The 19,031-nt window shown below is 38.5% G+C and overlaps 1 protein-coding gene across 6 annotated transcripts in view; it reads right to left on the bottom strand.

Moving 5' to 3' along the window:
* The window catches only part of ELAPOR2 (endosome-lysosome associated apoptosis and autophagy regulator family member 2), a 221,111-nt gene that overhangs the window by 99,903 nt on the left and 102,177 nt on the right, over positions 1-19,031 (bottom strand). For 3 of the 6 annotated variants that reach the window (XM_019958586.2, XM_070787649.1, XM_070787650.1), the window contains exon 2: positions 14,380-14,500. The exons of 2 other annotated variants lie outside the window; for them this stretch is intronic. In XM_019958586.2, the coding sequence (XP_019814145.2) occupies positions 14,380-14,500 (121 nt within the window). Of the gene's footprint in view, positions 1-8,952; positions 9,121-14,379; positions 14,501-19,031 lie in introns of those variants that run through there. One more of the 6 variants, XM_070787648.1, reaches the window with a different exon arrangement.

Raw genomic sequence — 19,031 nt, 5'->3', positions numbered from 1 at the left:
TTTCTCTTGTATCTACTAACTACATCTACTTTCTACTATTTAACTCTGCTTTCTTGGTCTTTGGACTTCAGTCAGATCACAAGGATTTTTATAATCTAAAGGACGAAACTTTTCATTCAAATTTATACACAGTACAATGTAAGACTCTTTTTTAAAAAATAAAGTAGCTAATTTACAATGTTGTGCTAGTTTCTGATATTTTCTCCCAGTCCATAGGTTGTCTTTTCATTTTGTTTATGCTTTCCTTTGCTGTGCAAAAGCTTATATGGCTGATTAGGTCCCATTATTTATTTTTGCTTTTATTTCTATTGCTTTGGGAGACTGACCTAAGAAAATATTGCTATAATTTATGTCAGAAAATGTTTTGCCTAAGTTCTCATTTAGGAATTTGATGGCGGCATGTATTATATTTAAGTCTTTATTTTTGTGTATGGTGTGAGGGTATACTCTAATTTCATAGATTAATAGAAGACTCTTTCAACAAAAACTGGATGACAGTTATTGTGTATAGCTGTTTTCACTCTTGTGAATGTGAGTTTGACTCTATTTCACTTAAAGAATTAATCATTTCTCAACTAAATACTATTTTTTCTTCAACAATCTTGAATCCTAGAGTAACTGGATGGAAGATAAGCCAACTCCAAAGTTCTGGTATGAGCAGAGAAAGCTCTTATTTGAGTACAGTCACAGACTACTTAACAGTGGGATCAGCCTGGGATTTCATACTTTACCTAAGCATCCAGCAAAAGTGATGTTAAAAATCCAACCTTCTTATATATATATATACTTTGTATATACATTATATATATATATATCATACACACACATACACTCAACCATAAAAAGAACAAAGCTTTGCCATATGCAACAGCATGGATGGACTTGGCGTGCATTTTGCTAAGTGAAATGAGTAATACAGAGACAAATACTGTATGATATCACTTATGTGTTGAATATAAAACAATATAATAAACTAGTGGATAAAACCAAAAAGAAGCAGACTAACTGCTATAGAGAACAAACCAGTGGTACCAGTGAGGAGAGGGAAAGCCAGGGGGTGGGCAGGGGGGTGGGCAACATAGGGGTATGGGATAATTTTAAAAGGGGTTTTATGGGATTATATAAAATCATGTGTATGAAATTTTTGAAAATTGTAAAGCATTATAGAATATAAAGAATCTTTCATTCAATAAAAAAGTAAAAAAAAAAAAAACTCAACCTCTTAAAATCCAAACTGTAACCAAGAAGTCATTTGCTAAATTCAGTATTCTTTTTCTCAGCTTTATACTTCTTTCCTGACATCTATTTCCACTACTATAAAAAGTGAAAGATGCAGGTGTAAAAAAATCAGGTGGCCAACCAGCAAATGGCTGGGTAATTTACTTAACCCTCCTTGACTCCATTCATTCACATTTCAAGGAGGTCACCACTTTCCCCTCCTCTCTCACAAAACTGTTTGCGGTCCTATGAAAGACTGAAAACTACTCTGAGAATAAAAATATAACATGAAAATTTAAGGCTTTACCATCTTCAAGCAACTTCCCTATACAATGTACCAAATAATGGTTTCTAAATTGAATCATTTATATACTGATTATCATCTATGCTTTATGCCTAAAAATTTTTTTTTAATTTATTTTTAATCTTTTCACCACAAGGGCTTCTTAGTGGTGCTTTTCTTCCTTCAGAGACCTCATACTTTGAAAGATAATGGCTATCAATTACATTTATTCATAATTCATCCATTTTTCCTATTTTAACTCAAAGTTATTTGTTACTAAAATTTGTTTTCTGAACAGTAAACAGCAATAAGAAGCAGTAATAAAAGAATTTTCAACTTGTTCAATGAAATACTGATGATATAGAGTGCCTACACACTCTCATTACAGGTAAATGCATGGGAATCACACTGCATTATTTCATTCAGTGGGTATCTCTTGAGGATCCAGTACTGAGTAGGCAAACACTAGTCACCAAGGGTATTCAGTGAAGATGGAAACAGTCCCTACTCTCATGAGGCAACTAATCTAGTCTACACTCACCTTCCTCAAAACAGATGGAATTCACATTTCACTAAGCTAAATTCACTGTAGAAATATATAATATCTAATCATTTAACATAAATTAATAACTAACTAAATAAATTGCATATGTTTATGGGAAAATGATTAATTAAATCAATCTCAGAATTAAGATGAGCCAATACATTTATTTTCTTCAATTGTCTCATTTTATTTACATAAGATCAAGAAAACAAGGTTAAAGCTGTATGCATTGTCTTTACTGACTACAAAAGAAGAACTCTCTTCCAGCTATTATTATTCATGGCCATTAAGGAAAGTACTAACAGGAAAAATAATGCATAAATTGTGAGTTTCAAAAATGATATATTTTACCTTTTCACTTATGCAGGTCAAGAAGCAATAGTTAAAATCAAACATGAAACAATGGACTGATTCCAAATTGGGAAATGAGTATGTCAAGACTGTATATTGTTATTCTGCTTATTTAACTTCTATGCAGAGTACATCATGCAAAATGCCAGGCTAAATGAAGCACAAGCTGGAATCAAGATTGCTGGGAGAAACATCAATAACCTCAGATATGCAGATGACACCACACTCATGGCAGAAAGTAAAGAAGAACTAAACAGTCTCGTGAAAAAGCTGGCTTAAAACTCAACATTCAGAAGACTAAGATTATGGCATCTGGTCCCATCACTTCATGGCAAATAGATGGGGAAACAATGGAAACAGTAACAGACTTTATTTTCTTGGGCTCCAAAATCACTGCAGATGGTGATTGCAGCCATGAAATTAAAAGACGCTTGCGCCTTGGAAGAAAAGTTATGACCAACCTAGACAGCATATTAAAAAGCAGAGACATTACTTTGCCAACAAAAGCCCATCTAGTCAAAATTATGGTTTTTCCAATAGCCATGTATGGATGTGAGAGTTGGACTATAAAGAAAGCTAAGTGCCGAAGAATTGATGCTTTTGAACTGTGGTGTTGGATAAGATTCTTGAGAGTCCCTTGGACTGCAAGGAGATCCAACCAGGCAATCCTAAAGGAAACCAGGCCTGAATATTCATTGGAAGGACTGATGCTGAAGCTGAAACTCTAATACTTTGGTGACCCAATGAAAAAATCTGCCTCATTGGAAAAGACCCTGATGCTGGGAAAGATTGAGGGCAGGAGGAAAAGGGCATGACAGAGAATGAGATGGTTGGATGGCATCACCGACTCAACGGACAGAAGTTGGAGCAACCTCCGGGAGTTGGTGATGGACAGGGAAGCCTGCCATGCTGTAGTCCATGGGGTCGCAAAGAGTCGGACATGACTGAGTGCCTGAACTGACTGGCTGATCTTTATTAATCATTTAGCCAGTCAATTATCATTATCAGATAATTAAAGCTACAACTGCCTGTCAGGTTTATAAGTCTTCCCACAGAAAACAGAAAGGAAGTAGGAAATGGCATCTAAAAGAAGCTGAGGGAATTCCCTGGCAGCCCAGTGATTAAGAATCCACACTTCCACTGCAGGGAGCTTGGGTTTGATCCTTAGGCAGGGAATTAAAATCCCGCATGCCACGCTTGTGGCCAAAAAATATAAATAAAATAAAAGAAGCTGAACAACAGACTCAGTCCAGCAAATCTTGGCTGTTCTTCCTCCCTCCATGCCTGTGACAAGGAGAATGCTTGGATACTCTCTTTTTCAGGTTCTTAATTGTGAAATTCTTAGAGAAGAAAAATAATTTATCTCATTTTACAAAATTAAAGTGAGACAGGAAGATACCAAAACAGTGCATTAAAACAGGCCATTTCTTGTTGATGTTCTTATTTACATGTAGGCATATTTCTTTCCCGTTGGCTAAAAGGATTCCTTGTTCTCTTTCATTATAGTTTACTTACTGTATTTGTTTTATTTTCCTGGTCAAAATTCACAAGGCAGCAATACAGGCTGGTTGTGAACACATCACCTGTTTGCCATGTTCAACATAAGGCTGGAAGAGAATAGAAGATGGTAACACTATGCAAATTCTAACAACGGCAGACATTGCAGTGTTCTGTGAGGAGTAAATACTCATGAACATTGAGAAGAGATATTATATTTCCACTCTAATTCACAAGGCATGAAATATGAGACATGATCTGATCACAGAATGAATAAATTATGGTATGTAATAACTCTTAAAACTACCAGAATGACCAAAAGGGACTTTTAAGATCACCTGGTACAAACCCTCCTGGTATGGATGCCGAGTTTCCTCATCTGCTGTGACCTGGAGTATCTTAGTTCAACTTCTCTACAGGCACCACGGGCAGACTCACAATCTATGAGTCTCATAACTCCTATGACTCTCTACTTAATAAACATACTTCCCTGCAGTACCATGAAGCCAAAAGACTTTATTACAGCTAAGCTAAAAAAAAATCCACTGTTTCTGAAGTAAAGAAGAGCATCCGAAAAACACATCTCTGCCTTAGAAGTAAAAGACATGAATTCTACTTACAGCAGGGCTGCTTAGCCACATGGAGTAACATACGAGCTGCAGTGCAAGTCTGAAGTGGTGCAGTGATCAGAACCAAATTCTTAAATAACCTACAATAAACATGTTTAACTTTCCACTAAGATTCAGTGATGAAGATGGAGGCCACAGGGATATGTTTGTAAGTTCAGATTTGTGCAATTCTTCAACAGGGAAGGAAGAAAATTTTCACCTCTCATTTTGCAAAGATGAAAGGAAGACAAGAGATATACAAAGGATTACATTAATACAAACCAGTTCTGGCTGATGTGCTCTAATTAACTGTTTTATGAAAAGACTATTCAGTCAAAGGATTGCCTCTCCTACTGTGAAAATGCATCCTCACCTTAACATTCTCTCCAGTGAACGAGTCCTCACAGAACCCTACCAGTTAGGATGGTGTGACTGTCACTGCGCTTCATGGAAAAGATTGATCAGCAAGAATAATCTGTCCCCCACCCCTACCCCCCAAATCACCAATTCCTGGGAGGAAAATTGATCCAAGTAACACCACAGCTACAATCCCCATTAATTAAGAGAGCCTAGATTAAAACTTCCTATTATTAAAACACACACACAAATATATTTTTTGTGGCTTCTTAACTTCAGTGTGTTATAGGGAATAGTTATAGGGAATAGGGAAGGAGACAAATTCCAGTTCACTGCGCACAGGATGACACCAGGTTTATGAAAAAAGTCTAATAGTGAAGGTCAGGGGAAGGTAAATGTTAAAGAGTATTTGATGAGGTCACCAAAGAGGGCAGAGAAATGCATCTGTGAAATCAGTTTTCTCAACTTTCAATTGTTATCACCCTGAATTTTTCCTCTTCCTTACAAAGTCCCGGTCACCATGTACTTTCTGATAGCTCCTCTGCCCTTGATTTTGCAGTTTTGAGGGCTGGGTCCTGTCATCTCCTTATAAAACACTTTTTTCAAAGAAGTTTCCCCAACCATAGCTCCCATCAAACACTTCAACTGATCTAAAGCCTGTTTTTGATCTGTTATCTTAACAATCTCATGCATTCCTGCCTTTCACCAACCACTTGTGTGTTGCTGAGCAGATTTAACTCCAGTCTTCTTCCCACCTGAAATTTGATGCATGAACACCCAAAGCTTGAGGACAAAAAGTTTTGATCCTTTCATATGTAGAACATATTTTCACTAGTCTGATTAGATATCTGTGTTTAACTTATAGAAATGAAACACTGAAAGCAGACTCTAACTTGGTGACACCGATGTTATTCAATCAACAGACATCCCAGTGTTTGGAGCTGTCTTAGGGTCCAGGAGAGGATGACAGCTCCTCCCCTCTTGGGAAGAATGAAACAAGACTCTATTCTAAATTAAGAATCAGAAATTCTTAGTTTTCTAGTTGGAAACTAGACTAGATTCTAGTCTCTACTGTTAAAAAAAATCAATATTTTTCTACTATAGCTACATGCTAAATAATGAATGTACACTACAGGCCTCAAGCACCAACAGTTTTCTAGACAGGGGAAAAAAGGCCCTAAGCAATCCATTGTATTTGAGGATATAACTACAAATGTGCCTTAAATTAAAAATGTTTCCCCTCCCTTTCAGAAAAATAGACACGATTAAGGATAAAATTTATAATAAGGTCATCAGTCAATTAAAATAACCCACCAAACAATATATTTGAGCCTTTAGATGCTATCTTGTAAAAAAAAAAAAAATCCATTTACCTATAGGAGATCTGCATAACATTTTTTCAAGAGGTAATGTAAGATGAGCACAATGCCTCAAGAAGGGGCCTAACACTTGTTCAATAAACACTGGAATGCTGTCCAAAGAGATGGGACACCATACAGGTTAAGAACATGGACCCAGGAGCTAAACTGCTCTGTTTCAAATCCCGGTTCTGCCTTTGACATATCTTTGGGAGATAATCCAAGTACCTACTTCACAAGGTTGTTAGGATACTTGGATTTGAGAGAATACATGTAAATCATTTACAATCATGCTGACATAGAGCAAGTAAAGATTGGCTATTATAATTTCTATTATTATTTTCAGTAAGCTACATTATTATATTATTATGATTCTGGATACTATAAATTATATTTATTATTTCATTGAAGGCCCTCAAATACCTGCAAACAGCTGTCTCCGGATTCAAGTCCTTGGTATAACACACTGGAGCCTGTAAGGCTGGCTAGCATTATCTGTCCCTGCTCACTTCCTCCCTGAGCACCAGCCACGCATACCTGCCAGGGCCCCCAGGAAAACCAGTGCTGCCTCTAAGCTTCACCTCGGCCCATGCTCCCTCTGCTGCAAATGCCACTCTGCTTCAAGTTCATGCAGGTCATCCTTGAGGGTTCGCCTCAGAGATCCTCAGAAAATTAACACATACGGCCCATTAAGTAAGGCATTTAATCCCTGTCTCAACTCTAAGTCAGGACACAATTTTTCACATGAACCTACCAAGGGTCAGATAAATTTCCAAGGTTATTCAATCTGCATTTCAAACTCACACCTGCTTTGCTGTGAGGTCTCTTGACTCCCTCTGAGCAAAAGTCAGCCCTCCCTTCTTAGCAAGATCACCCTAGGTATTTGTATCTATCTTGCACTTTGCCCCTATACTAGGAATAATTTATTTCCCCACCTGCTCCATTAGAATGAAAAATCTTGGAAAATAGGAATCTAGTGTTCGTTTATGGAATATTTTTGGATCCCTATTTTCAAGAATATAGGAAATATTCAACAAATGTTTAGTGAATCGATTAAAACTCAATAAATAGCTGTGAACTAAATATTTTGCTCAAGACATACATCTGTTGCAGATCTGGGGTTTCATCCCAGGTATATATCACGCCTGCCCATGATCGGTAGGAAGTCTGGGACTGGACACGCATTTGGTAGTGCTTCCACTGAGCCTTACAGAGCAATGAAATTAGCTAAACCATAGCATAAGGAACAACATATAAAAATTTCCTAAATTAGCCTGGCATTTGTGTTTAAACCTGCGTTTCCCCAAAAACATTATCTGCAGAAATTAGCCAAAAGGGTGCAACTACACATTGGATAAAAGAGTCCTATAATCAAATACACTTGGGAAACTCAGGGTAAAACAGAATTCAGTTAAAACACAGTAAATGTTCTATAAATAATTACCGTGTTTCTCAGAGACTTTATTATGAAAATGTGCACTGCAGCCCTTTATCAAGGGGATATCGCAGTAGCCGTTTTTAAAAAGTATTGGCATTTTTCAACAAAAAAAACTCTCAACACCATTTAATTGTTTACATGAAATATTGCAGAACAGAATGCATTCACCATTCAATACCAATGTATTCAATTTTCCCAAATGTTCTGGTTGCCATATCAATAACAACTCCACACAACTGAAACAGGCTATGTATTGAATCCTGGGGAAGCACCTACACTTCAAAGAGCTGCTGCTGCTGCTGCTGCTAAGTCGCTTCAGTCGTGTCTGACTCTTAGCGACTCCATGGACTGCAGCCTACCAGGCTCCTCCGTCCATGGAATTTCCCAGACAAGAGTACTGGAGTCGGTCACTATTGCCTTCTCCTTCAAAGAGCTATGATCCCCCAAAAAGGGATTTTTAAATATCCCACCCAGGAAGCTAAAACCAACTCCCCTTTCCATGACAATCCTTCCTCTTCTTTTAGTCCAACTGGAATCAAAAACTATTAATTCAAACTGTCACCTCTGCTTACACCTTAAGGCCCATGAAATGTAGGTTAAAACAACAACTCTGAGAGACACCATGAAAAAAGGAAAACAATTGTATTCAAGGGTTTTTTAATATCTAAATATAGCATTTTAAAATCTAAGAGCCAAATATCAGTTTATACAAATAATGAACTATAAGACTAAACAATGCCCACAATACTATGACTTGATGCCAACATAACAAATCAGATTACAAATACTTTAGTCATCCCTGATTAGAAAGCAATGTGTTAAGGTTATACTTGAAGTCACAGGCTGAGAAATATGTGAAGTAGTAGACAACAGAAATACACACTCCCCAAAGGAAGAGAGATCTTGCTATGTTTTTTCCCTTTGGTGTTCCAGACATGTCTGAAAATATGTAAGGCAATAGGTAAAGGAGCTCTTCCCTCACTCCTAGTAGCCAGGCTTTTATTTCTAAAGTTTAGTTTGAAACAAAAAGACCCTTTTCTTCAATGTGGTTGGTGAGAGTAAGAGAGACGATAAGGGAGAGAAGGTATCCCACCCAGGAAACCATTCCAGAATGACTATTGCTTTTAATAATCTAAGAAAGTCAAGCAAACACCCAGAGAGTCAAGGGAAGAGCTTTAAAACTCTTGCGTAAGAGGAAAGTGATCCAACAGTAGAGAAGGGATGGAGTTGGGACCGGGGTTATATCGCCTCATTTTGGGAGGAAGTAATGAGTGCTATATTCAGGAATGACACGCTACCTGTAAGCTGTGTCTGAATGACACCAACACCTCCAATGGTGGATGATGTCCACAGACATGAGACTCGGCACCAGGGCTTGGAAACAGCAGCAAAGTTCTCTGAAGCTAAGCCTGGAGCCAGCAGAGAGACAGAGAGAAATGAAGTCATCTCGGTGGCCTGCCCAGTGCAGCACTGCCTAAGACACTGAAGACTCCACAGCGGAGGGGTCAGGAGGACAATGGGAAGCTGTGTCAGTTAATAAACAGAGGTCTCTCCCTCCCATTTCCTGAGTGCAGCAAGCCTCAAGCTCACATACAGTCTAGGGATCTAGCACAACAAAAACTGAAGCCTGACTTCTCATTAACTTCACTCAGAGCCATGCAACCAGATTTTACAAGATTTATTAAAGATAAAGATATAATACAGCTTGCCCATCAATTTTATTTTTTAAAACATACAGTTGCTACATAAACATTTCTATAATCCTTTTCCTAAGGAGAAGCCTCATGTACTGTTTGTTTCTGAGAAAGAGGGAAAGATCTAGCCAATGACATTTTGAAGATTCTATAGGAATTTCAACTGAGGCCGCATTCTGGGTTTTGCTTCACTGAGAACAGTGGGATCTGGGGAAGTTATGCCTTACATAAGCACTGCCCTAAATATTTTTCACTTGCATGAAGCAGATATGTGAATTTTTAAATTTTCTTTTAGATGGCCCAACTGCCGGGCCATATCATCACAACATAACTGCTGAGTCTAGTGCCTGTGGGCATCACCATCATTTCAGGTTTGGGCATCATTCACACACCGCTTGCAGATAGCAAGCTGCTCCTGAACCCCAACATTTTTATCCTCTTTTATCCTGAAGCACACGTTTTCTAATATCTTCCCTTGAAGATGGTCAGTGATAGAGCTATATGTACCCCCATGCCAGCTTATATGTCCAGATAGGCTCTGGAATCAGACAAGTCTGTATTTGACCGCACATCTGCCACATCCTGCCTATATAACCCAACCTGCAGTAACTGACTTCACCATCTTAACTCCGAGTTTTCTTATCAGCAGAGATATTGACATTAGCTATCAGAGAGGGTTGTTGTGAGGATACAGTGGAAAATGATACGAAGCTCCAAGCACGGTGGTTAGCCTATCATCCATGTATGAAAAATGGTAGCTATTATTAGCAGTAGAACATCTAAGCCACTGAAGGAATATTTCAGTTATTATCATAACTGCCTTCAGCAGTGCTTTGATGGCCAGTAATGTGCTAAGCACCGCGCTTAACGTTAGGAATTGACTGAGCTTCTAAGGTAATTGCCTCTATTAAGTTTCTTGTGAGTTTCAAAATAACTTGCCTTTATCATATAAAGAACAGTCACAATCAGAGGCCAGACTAATAACCTCCAGAGCAGATATAATTATAGTATACAGAAATACATGTAAATTCAGATTTCAGACAAACCAAGATAGAGCCATCTCATAAGTAGTATCATTTTAGGCTATCATTTTAAAAGTAAGTACTATCATTTAAAGTGATTTACAACTAATAATGACTTTACTATATTGAGTTTTTAGAGTAGTTCTGGCTGGCATGTCAAATTCATAACATTATCTGTGGAAGATAATAATAATTAATGAGCAAAAAACATCCTTGGCAACAAACAGAAATAATTCCTAGTCAGACATCAATTCTGAAGCATATTTTTGAAATTTTGGCCAATGAATTTAATTAGTGGTATGCTGGTAAGCTGATTTGTAGTGTTTGTCAATTTCCATCATGTAAATACTCCACCATAGCCCATTTCAAAGGAACAATCAGTTCTCAAAAGCCAGTGTCAGTCAACATCAGCACAGCTGCTGAAACAGTTCAGTTCAGTTCAGTCCTTCAGTCGTGTCAGACTCTTGTGACTGCAGAGACTGCAGCATCGCCAGGCTTCACTGTCCATCACCAGCTCCTGGAGCTTGCTCGAATTCATGTCCATTGAGTTGTTGATGTCATCCAACCATCTCATCCTCTGTCATCCCTTTCTCCTCCTGCCTTCAATCTTTCCCAGCATCAGGGGTTTTTTTCAATGAGTCAAGTTTTTCACATCAGGTGCCAAAGTATTGGAATTTCAGCTACAGCATCAGTCCTTCCAATGAATATTCAGGCCTGATTTTCTTTAGGATTGACTGGTTTGATCTCCTTGCAGTCCAAGGGACTCGTCAAGAGCCTCCTCCAACACCACAGTTCAAAAGCATCAATTCTTTGGAGCTTAGTTTTCTTTATAGTCCAACCCTAACATCCGTATATGACTACTGGAAAAACCATAGCTTTGACTAGTTGGACCTTTGTCGGCAAAGTAATGTCTCTGCTTTTTAAAATGCTGTCTAGGACTGTCATAGCTTTTCTTCCAAGGAGCAAGCATCTTTTAATTCCATGGCTTGCAGTCACCATCTGCAGTGATTTTGGAGCCCAAGAAAATAAAGTCTATCACTGTTTCCAGTGTTTCCCCATCAATTTGCCATGAAGTTATGGGAATACATGCCACGATCTTAGTTTTCTGAATGTTGAATTTTAAGCCAACTTTTTCAATCTCCTCTTTCACTTTCATTAAGAGGCTCTTTAGTTCTTCTTCACATTCTGCCATAAGGGTGGTGTCATTTGCATATCTGAGGTTATTGACATTTCTCCCGGCAATCTTGATTCCAGTTTATGCTTCATCCAGTCCAGAATTTCTCATGATGTACTCTGCATAGTCATTGGAAAAGACTCTGATGCTGGGAAAGACTGAAGGCAAGAGGAGAAGAGGATGACAGAGGATGAGATGGTTGGATGGCATCACTGACTCAATGGACATGCTGCTGCTGCTGCTAAGTTGCTTCAGTTGTGTCCGATTCTGTTTGACCCCATAGACAGCAGCCTACAAGGCTCCTCCATCCCTGGGATTCTCCAGGCAAGGACACTGGAGTGGGTTGCCATTTCCTTCTCCAGTGCATGAAAGTGAAAAGTGAAAGTGAAGTCATTCAGTCATGTCCGACTCTTCAAGACCCCCTGGACTGCAGCCTACCAGGCTCCTCCGTCCATGGGATTTTCAAGGCAAGAGTACTGGAGTGGGTCACCATTGTCTTCTCCCAATGGACATGAGTCTGAGTAAATTTGGGGAGTTGGTGATGGACAGGGAAGCCTGGTGTGCTGCAGTCCATAGGGATGCAAAGAGTCAGACACGACTGAGCAACTGAACTGAATTCTGCATAGAAGTTAAATAAGCAGGGTGACAATATACAGCCTTGACGTACTCCTTTCCCAATTTGGAACAAATCTGTTGTTCCATGTTCAGTTCTAACTGTTACTTCTTAATATGCATACAGATTTCTCAGGAGGCAGATAAGGTGGTCTGGTATTCCCATCTCATGAAGAAATTTTCACAGTTTGTTGTGATCCACTCAGTCAAAGGCTTTGGTGTAGTCAAAAAAGCAGAAGTAGACATTTCTGTGGAACTCTCTTGCTTTTTCGATGATCCAACAGATGTTGGCAATTTGATCTCTGGTTCCTCTGCCTTTTCTAAATCTAGCTTCAACATCTGGAAATTCTTGGTTCACATACTGTTGAAGCCTTGCTTGGAGAATTTTGAGCATTACTTTGCTAGTGTGTAAGATGAGTGCAATTGTGCAGTAGTCTGAACATTCTTTGGCATTGCCTTTCTTTGGGACTGGAATGAAAACTGACCTTTTCCAATCCTGTGGCCACTGCTGAGTTTTCCAAATTTGTTGGCATATTGAGTGCAGCACTTCCACAGCATCATCTTTTAGGATTTGAAATAGCTCAACTGGAATTCCATCACCACCATTAGCTTTGTTAGCAATAATGTTTCCTAAGGCCCACTTGCTTTTGCATTCCAGGAAGTCTGGCTCTAGGTGAGTGATCACACCATTGTGGTTATCTGTGTCATAAAGATCTTTTTTGTACAGTTCTTCTGTGTATTCTTGCCACCTCTTCTTAATATCTTCTGTTTCTGTTAGGTCCCTACCGTTTCTGTCCTTTATTGTGCTCATCTTTGCATGAAATGTTCCCGTGGTATCTCTAATTTTCTTGAAGAGATCTGATACATTCAAAATGCTGACACACTGCACCTCAGTAGGGTTGTTTACAAGGGAAACAAGGAATTAGCCCATAAGGAAAATGTAAATATAGATAAAAGATATACAGAGTTTTCAGAAAAGTGACAGAAGCAATTTTGCAATGAGTTAATTCCACAGGCAATACTCAGGCTGTTTCCCTTTTAACTGGAATCCTCCCTGAGAGCTGGTCCTTTCTGTAGAGGCGGTCACATATACCCCAGCCATGGATCCATCTTCTTCACTGGCCCCACTATCCTCTCAAGATTCTTGCTGGACACAAGCCTTTCCCTGGCTAACCTGGATTTCTCAGGTTCTCTTTATATTCATGTAATATCATTCACCAAGAAATAATGTCTTTCTTCTCTAATTTTCCTAAGACATACCATCTTCCCGTCTCTCTTTTATTACTAAATCCACACCTATGCTAAAACTCCTCCAACCAACCATGGAGATAGAGTTTTCCCATGAAGAGGAAGGAATTAGCTATCTGTTTAATTAATTTGCTTATCTGCTTTTTCATTTGGGAACAAAACAACTCAGCTTTTAGGAATACCATTTGGAGGACTGTAGAAAAACCAAAATAATCTTTGTCTTACTTCTGGCTTTGAACTCTAGAATACCACAAGACAACTTTACTGCAGGATCTTATGACTCACCAAATTCAAGGGTTTTTAAAAGTAGAGTCTATAAATGAAAATTAATTTAATGACGTATTTCTGTTAATTCATGTTACACTTCAAACCTGCTTAATTGCTACAAGACAAGCTGTCGAATATGATAGACAAATTCTCTAATTTCTCTGTACATTAAAAAGACAAATTATAATATTTCTATGGCTAAAAAAAAAAACAAAAACAAATCCATTGCCAGGTTAGAGAGTTCTATAGATGTGTGTTGGAGAGGAAATCACAACAATGTAACTGTTCTTAATGTCACCGAACCTACAAATGACTAAGAGGGCACATTTTACGCAATGTATTTTTAACAATATTATGTGTACCAAATGCTACTTATGTGTACCAAAACTCTGAAAAGTCCCTTAAAATTTAAAGAAAAAAAATCTATTAAATAGAAATTCTGCCACTCTGCCCTTTAGAATTTCAAGAAAGATAGTAACCAGATTTTTTAAGACAAATAAATGAAAACAACACCCTTTAACACAGCCTGCATCTCCTTTCAGACTTCAGACCCGAGGGCACTCGGTGCTGAGAAAATATGCTTCTGTTCTGCTGGACAGCCATGCTCCCTTTTTCCAAGGCCTTTTATAGGCATCACACTTAACTTCTCAGGCTCATATGAAGGACTTAGGGTTTAACTGGGAAAAAGGTCAAAAAGTCAAGACATACTGCATTCTTTGCCTCTCACTGGGTCAGGCAGGCCAGAGCAGTCCACTGCGGAATTCGGAATGGCAACTCTCCACCTGGAGCCACTGCTATCACATTCTGTATATTCAAAGTGGTAATCTTTCTGCAAATAATCACAAAGACAAGTCTTTGTTAGAGCCAGTTTTAATGGGACAACTGTGCTTTCTCAGTCACTCTCAAACCTGCCTGGAAGCCTCATTCCAAACTGTTCTCTCTGGTTGATCCTCATTCTTCCAAGACTCCATCCATATCATGCAGTTTTTTGATAAAAAAATATATCATGCCACAAATGAACTGACTTTCAAAACAGAAAAGGACTCAGAGACTTAGAAAACAAACATACAGTTGCCAGGGCCAGGGGTGGGAGGGAGGGACAGTTAGGGCGTTTGGGAAGGTCATGTGTACACTGCTACATTCTAAACAGATAACCAACAAGGACCTACTGTATAGCACATGGAACTCCACTCAATGTTATGTGCCAGCCTAGATGGGAGGGAGGTTTGTGGGAGAATGGATACATGTATATATATGGTTGGGTCCCTTCACTGTTCACCTGCAACTACCACAACATTGTTAATTGGCTATGTGTGTTTAGGTCGCTCAGTCATGTCTGACTCTCTGTGACCCCATGGACTACAGCCCATCAGGTTCCTCTGTCCATGAAATTCTCCAGCCAAGAATATTGGAGTGGGTTGACATTTTCTTCTCCAGGGGATGTTCCCAAGCCAGGGACTGGACCCAGATCTCCCACACTATAGGCAGATTCTTTATCTGAGCCTCCAGGGTATACCCCAATAAAAATAAAAAGTTTAAAGTTTGAAAAAAAATGTACCATACAAGGTGCTAAGGCTCTGAAGAGGAACATGACAGCCATACACTTAATGGTGTGACCAGGGACCTGTAATCTCACACACCCAAAAGGCAACAGCACACGTCCCTATTTTTGCAGGCTTCTTAAGATCTGAATAATTGATAGATCTGAATATATGAGCAAAATAACCCTAAGAAATTGAAGGCTGTCACTGTCCTAAGTTTTTCAAAGGAAGAAATAAGAGAATTGTTCCCACAGACCTAGTTTTTCACTGTTTAAAATTTAGCAGAAGGCATAATAATTAATCATCCAAATACTAATTAAACGACTACCAAATTTTAAAGCAGCTCTTCCAGGCTCAATATATCCCCACCACAGCAGACTATCTTCAATCACTGACTGTAAAATAGACCATTTACTACAGTCACCAAGTAAGACCAACCCACTTGTCTCTGGCCCTTGGTTGTTCTGAACTCTGTCTTCACGTTGACCACCCCTGCTCAGAGCACATCACTGAGACCTTGAGCTGATAGGAATGAGGAAAAAATGTAGCATTTCATTTCACTGTAGCATTTCAAGAATGAGAGAAGTTACAAATCTAGCCCAAAATATTTTCAACTTAATATTTTAGAAGTTGCTAGGTGGTTTCATCTACTCTGTTTATTAATAACGGGAGTGAATAGAAATATTGTCACATAATCATCAGAAAACTAGGTGTGGGAGGTAGGGAAGTTTGTGTGCATGTGTGTGCGTGTGTGTGTGTGTACACTAAGAAAGAATACCAGTTAAGAGGCAGGTTCTGGAATCAGGTCTGAGTCTGAACTGACATCCTATTCCTCCACATACCAACAATGTGCTATACTGGGCAAGCCACTTTACCTCTCAAAGCATCCATTTTTTTCATTGGTAAAATTAGAATAATAGTATTTCCTATTTTGCATGGCTTTGCAGCAGTAAAATGTTAGCCAGGTTAAGCTCCACTGAGTTAGCACTTATTAGTGGTAGAATTCTTCTTCTTCTTAAAGGCAATGTGGGTACAGAGGGTGATATGCAGGAAGGAACTAACTAGTGGTAATAAGGTAAGGCACAAACTACCTGCATCTCTGTTTCCCCTGCTTCAATATCTGCATGCTGTTAAAGATAAAACAAAAAGGGACCGAGAGTTAAAGAAAGTATAATCACTGAGCTGGGAGCCAAGGGCTTTATGCTGCATTCAGCAGACTCTCTCCCAGAAATAAGATTCATTATATCCCTCAAGCAATCATCTCTAAATAGGATTTTTTTTTCAAATAGGATTTTTTTTTTTTTTTACAAAGCTTGGTAACAGACAATTTGAGATGATGTTATTTGACAAGAATCTGGATTTCTAATATGTTTTACTGCCAACTAAGAACAAATCTACACATGTCTAAAAAAAAATCAATAGAAACCCACAAATGGGAAAGGCTTTCCAGAAGGAAAGATAAGAGGAAGGAGGGAAGAAGGGAGGAAAGGAGAGAGAGAGGGAGGGAGGAAAACACAATGAGGTTCACTAAATTTGACAGCATACAAATGTTAAACACTACACATCAGTAGTCATCCTAAACAAAAGCAAAAAGTAAACAACAAAACGAACTGCCGAAGAAACATACAGCAAAGGTTAATTAACTTAAGAATACCAGGTTTCTGAGTTCTGCAAATGAATGGTGGTGATGGGTGTACAACAATATGAATGTACTCAATGCCTCTGAACTGTATACTTCAAATTATTAAGGTGCTAAATTTGATATATATATATTTCACCATAATCTTTAAAGTATAAAATACTGGGTTTCTAAAAATCAGTAAGGAAAAGGACAAATAACTATTGGAAATATGGTCAAAGAACACAAGCAATTCATTAAAGAACAACACAAATAGCCAAGTATATGCAATACAGGAGACCTGGGTTTGATCCCTGGGTTGGGAAGATCCCCTGGAGAAAGGAATGGCAACCCACTTCAGTATTCTTGCCTGGAGAGTTCCACAGACAGGGAAGCCTGGAGGGCTACAGCCTATGGGGTCACAAAGAACTTGACACCACTGAGCAACTAACAAAAAATATATATACAAAACAAGTTGAACACTGCCAAAGAAATACAAATAATGATTTTCATCAAGTTGACATGACATTTAAATTTATTTTAAAACTCTCTAATGTAACAGTGCAGTAAAATGAGCACTCATATGTGCTTCCAAAGAGAGAATGAAGTAGTATAGGATTTCTGGGGAGAAACAGTCATTCTGTACCAAGAGCTTTAATGTGTTAAAATAAATTTGACTCCAAAATTCCACCTCTAGCATCTTATCTAAGGTGGGGGGAGTGTTTCATGTGTTCAGTGATTTGTGTACAAAATAGCTCATGAAAAACCTTCCTATAGGTTGAGGGAGCCTAATTAAGAGTTTATTATGGAATCTCACATGCACTTTATCTGGAATTTTTCACACATATTTATGTCATTAAATACTCATAATAATTATGTGGATTAGGAAAGACAGTTAACATTATTCCCATTACTCAACTAAAACTCAGAGGTGACTTACTCATACATACCTACCTAGTAAGCAACATAGCTGAGAGCAAAACTCAAGCCTTCCATTTATTTACTAGTGTTTTCAGTTTATATAACGCAATTGTGCTTGAAATAGAATGCTAGTTTTAAAATAGAAGTGGTCAAAGTTTTGAATATAAGAGCCTGATAGTTACAAGTCTAATAAGAATCATAAAGATGTCTCACACTCAGAATACAAGAGGACACAGGTAAGCAGAAACCATTTGATTCTCCCTCTATTTCTATATTAGTTTTCTGCAGATGCTGCCAAAAATTACCACACACGTAAGCCACTTGAGACAAAAGAACTTTATCCTTTCACAGTTCTAGAGGCAAAAAATCCAAACTTGGTATCACTGGGCCAAAATCAAAACGTCAACCAGGCTGCCCTCCCTCCGGAGGTTGTGGGGAGAACACTCTCCATGCCTCTTCTGGTTTCTAGTGGCTGCTGCCATTCATTGGTTTGTGGCTGAATCACTCTGGTCTCTACCTCTGTGGTCACATTGCCTTCTCCTCTTCTGTCTGATCTCCTTTTTATCTCATTCTGATAAGACTCTTGTGATTGCATTTAGGGTCCACTGAGATCATTAAAAAAAAAAAAATCCCCCATCTCAAGATCCATAACCTGTTCACATCTTCAACCTTTTTATCCACAAAAGATAACAACTCATAGGTTCCAGGGGAGAGGATATGAATATCTTTTGAAGAGGAGGGCATTATTCAGCCTACCACGGCCCACCCTCTAGTTTCAAAATTTCATGTCCTTCCCACATGCAAAATACACTCACCACATACCAACATTCCCTAAAAAGTCTCAACCCATTACAGTATCAATTCAAAGGCCAAAACCTCATTTACATCTCATCAGCTCAAAGGTCCCAAATCTAATCATTTAAATCAAGTATCAAGGAGACTCTGGTTATGATCTATAAGGGGGCAAGATTCCTCTCCATCTGTGCACCTATGTTACCTGCTTCCAAAGTCCAGTGGTTTTTGACATTAACAACAGTTATAGACATTCCCACTCAGAACAAGATAAAGTGGAAGAAAGGGAAGGATGATGTCAACCATCTCAAGACATTTCAAAATTCAGTAGGACAAATTACATAACGTTTCAAGGTCTGGGAATAATCCACTATAGTTCGTGGCTCCAATCTCTGGGCCCAAGACTCTACCCTCAGAGTCATTCTTCTGAAATTTTTTTTTAAATAAAAACATATTTGCAGTTGAATAGTTTTACTGGACTTCTTCTT

This window comes from Bos indicus, chromosome 4, assembly GCF_029378745.1.
Source record: "Bos indicus isolate NIAB-ARS_2022 breed Sahiwal x Tharparkar chromosome 4, NIAB-ARS_B.indTharparkar_mat_pri_1.0, whole genome shotgun sequence".
Classification (NCBI taxonomy): Eukaryota; Metazoa; Chordata; class Mammalia; order Artiodactyla; family Bovidae; genus Bos; species Bos indicus.
The sequence above is the reverse complement of the archived record's forward strand: the minus strand, read 5'-3'. Positions and strand labels throughout refer to the sequence as shown.